The sequence below is a fragment of the Budorcas taxicolor genome, chromosome 7 (genome assembly GCF_023091745.1).
Source record: "Budorcas taxicolor isolate Tak-1 chromosome 7, Takin1.1, whole genome shotgun sequence".
In the NCBI taxonomy this organism is placed as follows: Eukaryota; Metazoa; Chordata; class Mammalia; order Artiodactyla; family Bovidae; genus Budorcas; species Budorcas taxicolor.
The window spans coordinates 108,081,823-108,091,280 of NC_068916.1; the positions used below are offsets into that span (position 1 = coordinate 108,081,823).

The 9,458-nt window shown below is 46.9% G+C and overlaps 1 protein-coding gene across 1 annotated transcript in view; it reads left to right on the forward strand.

Annotated features, from left to right (window-relative positions):
* MAN2A1 (mannosidase alpha class 2A member 1) overlaps positions 1–8,356 on the forward strand; it is a 197,364-nt gene extending 189,008 nt beyond the window's left edge. The window contains exons 21-22 of the mRNA XM_052643697.1: positions 6,270–6,380; positions 8,147–8,356. Of these exons, the coding sequence (XP_052499657.1) occupies positions 6,270–6,380; positions 8,147–8,299 (264 nt within the window). The 3' untranslated portion in view covers positions 8,300–8,356. The remainder of the gene's footprint in view (positions 1–6,269; positions 6,381–8,146) is intronic.
* The last annotated feature ends 1,102 nt before the right edge of the window (positions 8,357–9,458 follow it).

The following is a 9,458-nucleotide window of genomic DNA, read 5'->3' on the forward strand; positions in this document are numbered from 1 at the left end:
AACAAAACAGCAACAAAAAAGGTCCAGTTTTCAAAAAGTATTCTATGTTGATAGATGAGCTTGTTTTTACACAGACATATCTTGCTTTTCTAGTTTATAGTTTTGTTTTTTTTTAATTATGTCATATATTTGTAGTCAGAGGAAGAGGCGAATAAACGTCTCTTAAAACCCTGCCCCACAGCTGTATGGCCCAGCGTGCTCCAGCCACTGTTAAGGAATGTAAATGCTAGCCTGCTCAGCCTGTATATCTGGTGTCCAACTCTCTTCTCTTCATCACTCCCGTTTCTTGCACTATCAACAGTCTGAGTTATAAAAAGAAGCTTCTATGAAGGTTTGAAAACTGGGGAATAAGAGTACCACTCAAGTGCACTAACTGGGAAAACCGCACCCTCAGGAGAGGGAAGTGACTTAGGGAGAGGAGAGCCTTGGGAGAGAGGATGCTGGGAGAATCTCACGGGAGGATCAAGCTAGAGTGAAAAGTTCCGTCTGGAATGCTGACTTTCCAGGGATGAGGAGGAACTTAATTAAGCTGTTTAGCCAAGCATCACAGAGCCATTGTGCCTTGATGCTTTGAGCAGTGAAATCTACTTCCACTCTTGTTGCAGATTGTTTTCCCTGCTTTTATATTCAAATATGTTTTTATTTCATTTATCCGTAGATGTGGCGTGAAAAGTGTTAGTCACTCAGTCGTGTCCAACTCTTTGTGGCCCAGTGCACTGTAGGCCCCCAGGCTCCCCTGTCCATGGAATTCTCCAGATGAGGATCCTGGTGTGGGTGGGCATCTCACCATCCGAGCCCCAGGGAAGCCCTCATCCCTAGACACCTGTGTGTATACCTCCCCTCTCTTTCTGCACGTGTTAAATGTGACTCTCTATTCTGTGTGGGATTTATTTTGGTTTGTGCTTCACTCTTTCTTACGGAGAATTAACCAGCCATTTCAATGTCAGCACCACTTACTGAATAAGGTCTTCTCTCAACTTTCTTTCACCACCCCCTCCTTCTCTTGTAAGAGGCAGTTTAAGGTTTATACTTTATTTTGCCTTTCTTAAAAGAATTGATTGGTGCTTTATTGATCTCCCTAGTTTCTGGACAGGTGAAAATTGTTGGGAAAAAAATGTTCTTTGTTGTACATACCTGAGGACAACCATCCACCTTCCCCTTTCTTTCTGTCATGCTACCTTGTTAATTAAAACAGGATAACTGTTATTGACATTTTTACAAGTGCCCTGGAAAATGCATTTCTACTGGTTATTTCCTGTCTCAGGACTTGTAACACAGTGTGAGATTTTCTAGCCTTGCCACCTGCCAGAATGCACTGAAATATGAGAGGTGTTTGGCATCGCCAAAGAATCTGAGCAGCTTGGAGCCGTGGCATCGTCTGTGTGTGCCTTGCGCGTCCTCCGAGGAGGGCGGGCTCACACCCTGCTTGGAGAGTCCGGCCACAGTCGCGGCCCCTGTCTTCCTCAGGGGACAGTGTATCCACAGGCACCGTGGATGGTTTGCAGCAGTTCTGGGTGGTGAGCCCCACAGGAGCGGCTCCGCTCTCACATTTGCAGAGCTCCATCCTCCGTGGGGGAGGAGCATCTGCCTGTTCCTTGGCTTAGAAGAGACCGTCTTCAGGTCTCTTAAATCTTTTAAAATGAGATGAGTGGATGGCTGGGCAGGTTGTAAATGGGTAGAAATGATAACTTCTAAACCTTTCTTTCTGAATGTTTTAGTAAATCATGATTTTAGCTCTATTGGAACCATTGATTAAATGCTCCCATTTTCCAGCCTGAGATCAGAAGCTGGAAAGTCTCCTTAAGTGATCTCCTTAAGTTGATAACCTTTTGTTGTATTAAGTCAAAAGCGACCCTCCTCCTTCCCCTCAAGCCGGTGTCCGTCTGCAGCGATGGGCAGCAGAGCGGAGGCAGAGAATGCAGCTGCGCCGGCGCAGGCTTGGGGGCCGGGCCCGCGGGGCCGAGGGCACTGCCGCCCCCGCTGCCCGCTGTCCCAGAGCAGGCCCTGCATCCTCCGATGCCAGTGCCCCCCCAGTGGCCAGGTGGCGGCGAGAGTGCCCCCCGAGAGAGGCCCCGTCAGGCTCCAGTAGATTGATAGTTGTCAAGCGTGTAGAGTGGCATCCGGCACGTGGTAAGCACGAAGTTTTAACAAGGTTCTCAGCTGTGATCATTCAGTCATCAGCAGTTTCACTGTTATTAATACTGAAATAAAAATATTAGCACTTTCTTTTTAATTGGAGAAAGTTGAAGTTTATTGCCACAGTAAATTTTGATGTAACTTTGATGTGTATTCCTTATATAGTTTATTGCTGGTTTCTCAGATCGCTCCAACACGACGTGCCTAAGGCTGCCTCCGTCCCCAGCATTGCACTGAGTGCTTTCTGTGAGCTTGATTTGGCTCTCAGGGCAGCGCAAGGAGAGGAGGCGGTGCCCGGGCCCCTTGTGTAGAAGAGGAAGGGGCACCACTCCCTGGGGGTGGTGGGAAACCTTCCGGGTCACACGGCCAGGGAGTGGTGACGCTCAGAGGCGCGCGGCGGGAGTCTGACTCCAGACGCCTGCTCGCTGCCTTGTACTGCCCTCTGCCTGGGACAGTGCGGACAGCGCTGGGCAGTGCCCAGCTTGCTCTCTTCCTGTCTGCTCAGTAATAGTGGAATACTCACGGAAGGACGCAGCACCCGTTGGCGAGGAAAGATCATGAAAAGCCAAAGTGGCGTTGCTAGTGTAACTGCTGTTTGCGTGCGAGAGGGAGTGTTTTGTGATCAGTGTCCTGTGCCTTTAAATATAGCCGTGCGTCTTTATGCTGCCTGGCTACTTCAGAGGGGTTGTGAGGGGAGATGACTTCATCCCTGCAAAGCATTCTGCACAGCCTTGGCGCACAGTAAGTGCCCAGCAAGTGTTAGCTGCAGGTACTGTTACTGTTGCTGTGCTTGGCCCTTGACCATTGAAGGGACTCTTCCCAAGTCTCACCTGGTTCCCTGAATTTTCAGAGGTAAATGACAGCTTCAATCCCTTAAGCTGGTTCCTGCTGGAGCCAGACCATGCCTCCAGGCTAGCCTTATCTGAGCCTGCCGACATCACTTGTAGCCAGATCTTGTTGCCCAGCCTTCCCTCAGTCACTGGAGAAGTTTTATGAGCCCTGCTTAGTCTAGAAACTCGGTGTTGGTTTTTCCTCTGAGATAAGTTCTACAGTGGATTTTCCTGGTACAGCTTGGGAACATCCACACAGTGATTCAGCCTCAACAGTGATCTGTTCTACAAAGACAGTGTGACACTCACCCAGCACAGCGATGACGCAGTTTCAGATTTATAAGTTTTCTTCCCCATGCCCCTGCTTTTTGAGGTCTGTATTTTATTAACGTGTTAATGAATATAAAAAGAGGTCTTTCAAACTTTGTTTACTCTCCGAGAGTGTGTGCTGTGACTGCTTGAGGGTAACTGGTTTCCCTGCATACATATTCAAGTTAAAATCACAGTTTCCCTACTTTGAAAAACAGTTTTCTTGGAAATAAAATGTCTAGACAGACTTTGAAACTGAAAACCTGCTGCTTTGCCTCAGGTATTTTTGCTTGAAAACTGATCCTTTCATGAATATTTGATTCTTAAAAACTTACCCAAGATGAATGCCATTTTATTAGTCTTTTAGTCCTTGTGAAAATGATGCAGTTTTAGTTTTTAGAGAAAGTAAAACTTTTTTCCCGTAAGTGTAAATTAATTTGTATGACTTTAATCTCCACTTCGGCACAGTTTGTTAAAGTTAAATCTCGATGGCAGAGACCTGAGTGTCTCCCTTCCCATTTTTCTGGGTCATCGTCAGTCTGCTAAAGACCTCGCACGGTCGTTATTCCAGGACAAATGTTTTGCAGGAATTTTCACAACACCTGCTTATCAGTGTTTTTTTAAGGATGGTCTAGATCCCATGGACGGAGGAGCCTGGTGGGCTGCTGTCCATGGGGTCACTAAGAGTCGGACACAACTGAGCGACTTCACTTTCACTTTTCCTTTCATGCATTGGAGAAGAAAATGGCAACCCACTCCAGTACTCTTGCCTGGAAAATCCCATGGATGGAGGAGCCTGGTGGGCTGCAGTCCATGGGGTTGCACAGAGTCAGACACGACTGAAGCGACTTAGCAGCAGCAGCAGCAGTGAGCTAAAATGGCCAGATGCCAAGGATAATAGTGATAAGTGCTTTTGGGGTTTAATTAAGAGGCTGTCTAGTGTGTGAATTTGAATCAGAACTCTTAGGACTTTGATGTATGGTTGTGGACCTGTAATTTAGGACTATCCTGACTCCTTAGTTACAAAGCTGTGATGCCAATAAAATAAATTTGTGAATAAGAAGTTAAAAGAGAATATTGTTTAACTTGTAACTGTTACGAAAATAACCACTGTTTATTTGATGGATGATGTTGATATAAATAATAATATATTAAGGTCTTTCTCTGCTCCAGACCCTGGGCTAAGTCCTTACTATGCTGCCTCTTTTTATCTTTTTTTTGATGTCAGTTTTACTGGCATCAGCAGCTAGTAAATTGCAGAAGTAGGCTACAGATCTTAGGCTGTCTGACTCCCAGCCCAGACAGGGGCCTTCTCATCTCTCCAGTCTCTGCGCGAGCACAGCCTGCCCTAGGAGCTGGGCTGTTGCGGTGCTGTCAGCGGGCTAGCTCTCAGCAGGACTGGAGGAGAGGGGGCACGCGGTAGCTCCACCGTACAGACGAGGAGGCCGGCACTCAGGAAGAATAGGAGAGTGTTCCAGGGTTTCAGAATTGGCATAACTGCTATCCTTCTGTACACACTGAATACAGGGCTTTTTAATGTGCTATTTTCATGCTATTTAGGGACTATGAAATTGTTTGAAATTTCATTAGGAATCTTTATCATATTACTTCAACTTGCTATGTGTGTTATGTGGTCCTGTGATGACTCAGAATCCCTAAATGACGTTTTTCTCTTCCTTCAAAAAAAAATTTTAGCAGTATCACTGCAAAATACCAGTGTAAAATGTCATAAAACAGGTTATTCCAGCCAAGAGTCTGAGGTGAGGACAGATTTAAATTGTTCAGTCACATTAAACTCAAATCAGTGTTGGGAATGCTGGCAGCTGTTCAGAAAAGATGTCTCTGTAGCACATTAAAAAAGCTTTATGCCCTAGTAAGGCTGACCAAGGCTTCCCTGATGGCTCAGACAGTAAAGAACCCACCTGCAATGCGGGAGACCTGGGTATGGTCCCTCGGTTGGGAAGATCCCCTGGAGAACGGAATGGCTACCCACTCCAGTATTCTGGCCTGGAAAATTCCACAGACTGTATATAGTCCATGGGATCGCAAAGAGTCAGACACAGCTGAGCCACTTTCACTTTCAATGTTGATCAAGAACCTCGGCATATTCATATCTGTGGTCACATTTTAAAAAAAAGAGTAAATGTGTCTATACAGTAAGTGTGCATTGCTTAACTTTTCCAAAGATTTTATTTATCCATTTTATTTATCATAAACATTGCCTGGTTTAGAAAATGTAAAACTTATTAAATAGTTATAATTTTAAATGTTCAAGGACTTGAAGCATTCAAGGCATTGTTACTTGAATTGGGTGCAAGAAAGTGTATACTGATCGCTGTAGCTGACTTGTCATTTTTAGTGTTTTCCTTTTTTCTTGAGCAAGAAGAATAGCTTCTGTAATGTGAATTTAAATGATACATCAAGCCAATAAATGTGGCTGGCTTAGCAAGTGATATGCATAACTAATTCGATTTAAATGTCTCTTATATAAAAATCATGAACCAATACATTGAAGATTAAAAATGTTAATGCAACTAACAAAAATTAGCATTCAGTGAAGAAGCACATTTCGGTTTTAAGATGGATGATACACCATTCAGTGGCCAGATAAGGACCAAATTCAGGTATATTTTATTTAGTTGATGGATTTATTAAAAGTAAGTGAAAATGAAACAGTTTATTTGAAGAAACTTTGACAAACTGGTATGTAACATGTGGACAAAAGATAGCCCGTGTCCTTGGGAACCGTGGAGGAAACCGAGGCTTGAGTGACTTGCCAAGGACTCTCAGCACGTCAGCTGAGCGCCTGGGGAAGGCGATGTTGCCCGGGAGTGGGCAGGCTCCGCACGGAGCCTGAATGGGAGTGGGCGGGCCTGAGGTCACTTTCAGATACGGAAGCAATCGTGGTTGGGGACAGGGACGTGGCGGGTGTGCAGTGGGGTCAGGATTCGCTCTCAGCGTCCCCGTGGCGTCTTGCTCTCTGCTCACTTATAGGTGGACGGCAAGCACTCCAGCGAGGCTGCCTTGATCCTCCACAGGAAGGGGTTTGACTGCCGCTTCTCTAGCAGAGACACCGGGCTGCTGTGTTCCACAACCCAGGGAAAGGTGAGCCGAGAGCCTGTTCTCCCTGTTGATTTGGTGTGCTTTGAAAGGCTTACTTTCTGCAGATAATCCTGAGAAGGAGCGGTCTCATTGCCTCTCTGTGGACTCCTCACCCCAGCTTCCCGTTTGCTTGTTCTCCCTTCTTAAGGGAGCCCTGTCCCAGTGCCCAGTCTCCCCTTCTTGTTGACAGCAGACTGCCCCGGCAGGCAGGTCGTGCTTGGAGACGGGGCCTCGCCGAGTCTTAGCCTTTCCGCTTCCCACCCGCAACGCGGCTTCTGCCCACCCCTCTATTCCCACCTCTCTCAGACGCTCGGGTGTGACCCAGTTCAGCGATGGCAACCCCAGGTCCTGCGGGGGCCAGGTGACTGCAGGTGCCTCAGTCAGTAAAGAGCCTGCCTGCAGTGCAGGAGACCCGGCTCTGATCCCTGGGTGGGGAAGACCCCTGGAGGAGGGCATGGCAACCCCCTCCAGAATGCTTGCCTGGAAAATTCCATGGACAGAGGAGCCCGACAGGCTATAGTCTGTGGGGTCACAAAGAGTCGGACATGACTGAGCGACTGGCACACACACAAAGCAGGTGCAGGCTTGCAGCAGAGGTGGTGGGGACGTGAGACTGGCCGACGGGGTGACTCGGCGGAGGCCCTGGGGGCAGCTGGACTCCGCCCCTGCCCGTTGTCTCCCACGGCTGGATCTTCTGATTAAGCGGGTGTGCGTGAGTCCACCCTGCGCAGCCCAGCGGGTCCTCAGGCTGAGTGCTGACTGCCAGCTGCACCTTCTGATTTCTCTTCAAGCTGGCCTTGCTGGCAGTCCTCGTCAGCCACTCTCGGAGGGAAGGGAACCTCCAGCCTTACGCCTTTGGCTCTGACAGGCTGGGGCTGTCTGCAGCATGCTGGCAGACCTCCCACACCAAGTCAGCTAGCTGACCCACTCTTGAAGACCTCGTAGACGTCATGTCAGACAGACTCAAGGGAGTCCGTTCTGTCCTACGCAGTTGTCATGTGCATAGGCGAGGCTGCAGGAAGAGGGGAGAGTGAGGCGGTGGGGAGGCCGGAAGCTGCTTGGGGCGACAGGTGTCCATTCCTCCTGCCCGCGCTCCATGTCAGTGGCGCTCGGAGGAGCACTGATCTTTGTTGCTGGTTTCACTGTTCTTACTCTCTCCCTTCTCGGTGACGATCTGAGACATTTGAGTGTGAGCGTTTGCACTCAAGCACTAAGGTGTTGAGTCTTAAGGGGGTTATATGATCCAGAGAGACACACTAGAAGAGCCTGCCAGAAGTGAGAGTAGGTTTTTCCAAACGACCTTCCTACCCTGTCAGTGGCTTGCTTACAGGAGGGCCTTCCTGGGGGGCCTGGGGCCTGTCTCCCGGCTTTTCTGGCTCAGGAGGATGGTGGAGAAGCACCCCTGTTGGGGTAAATGCTGACTGAAAGAGGGAGTAGCTGTGTTTCACGCTCTTGGTCTGTGTAGCCCTTTCTTTCATTGAGAAGGGCCCTCGCATACGATGCATTGTTAAGCAGCCGGGAGGGGCCCAGAAGACAGCCCTCTCCTGTTCCTGGGCTCCGGTCTCCCGCCAGAGTTCGTCTCGGTGCTCAGGTGTGTGGAGGTGGACTCAATCTCCTCCCCTTCCCCTGTTTTTTCACCCCTGCTTTTTCACTAAACGACAGTATTCCAAACGTGCTTCTCACTGTGTCTCACACTGATCATATAGGTGCGCTACTTATCTTGCTTCAGAGTTATCCTGAACATGTACTTGTTTATCATTTACTTTTAGATATTGGTCCAGAAACTTTTTAGCAAGTTCACTGTTGTAAGTATCATACCTTCGTCATTATCCTTGATGCATTCTCCTCCAGACGCCCGAAATATAAGTGAAATCAACTTGAGTCCCATGGAAATCAGCGCATTCCGAATCCACCTGAGGTGAACCCGGCTTTCCGATCTGGATCTTCCAGTCCATTTCCAGCATTGGCTTTCATGCACTTCTGGGTTTTACGTGCAATAGCGAAGCACATCATTTTAGCTCCTGGCTACTGTGAGGACATGAATTCTGTGATCCTTTTTCTTAAACCAGTACAGTAGGAGAGAAAAAAAAGCCATGCTACAAACTAGTTTTTTTTTTAAGTTCCTTCCATGAACTACTATCATCGGTATGAATTGACGCAACAAACGAAGGAATGTCTAGAGACAGCCTCTCAGCAGATTGCATCTCAGGTTAAATGCTAACTAATTATATCTGTGTCGGGGGTTGTGAAGAGATTGTTCTAAGTATTCCTGTTGCTGACCCTTTGTTAGTTTTACAAAAATACCCATTTTTACCAAAATGGAATAAGAAGCTGGTGGGTAATAGCTAATGGCCAAAATGGTTGCAGTCGTTCATACATGTTAGAAGAACTTTATGTGTTGAAATATGTGGAAAAGTGCAATCCATCAATCCTGATAATATATATTGTTGCTTTTACATGTGTTTCTACCACCTGACCCCTCCCTTCCTATCCTTTGTAAGTATTTCCAGAAATACCAGATTTTGAATCATTCGGTAGTAGACAAAGAGGCATATTTTCGTGACTTGACAATGTGGGGCAGGTGCAATTCATTCCATTGTCCCTGAGCTAGGAGAAGCAATTCTACAGGTACCGTGACCTCTTCTGGTACCACAAGGTGTCTTTTTACACAGCTCATTTGAATACAGATGTTCTGAGAAGGGGTTTTCTATTTTAAAATTATCATATCAGAATAAATGTGCCTTATTTTTTTATAAGTCTTGTTAAATCTTTTGGTGTCCATATTACTGTTGGGGGAAGGTGGGGAGTGGCTGGGGGGAGGGGTGGGTACTTTCTATGACACATAAATTGTATAATTTTTGCCTGACAATGCTGGCCACGTTCTGATCTGTTTCATTAAATTGGTGGTGATGTTACTCTAAACATTTTGACTATTTGAATGTACTGAGATGTTAGAAAACAAAACAAGGAAGAAAAATATTGTTAATTAAAATATGCTGCTGCCAAGGAGACTGCAACTTGAAGCTAGGATTTTGTAACAAGCAGAATCCACATACTGTTTTCATTTCACAAGAGCTCACC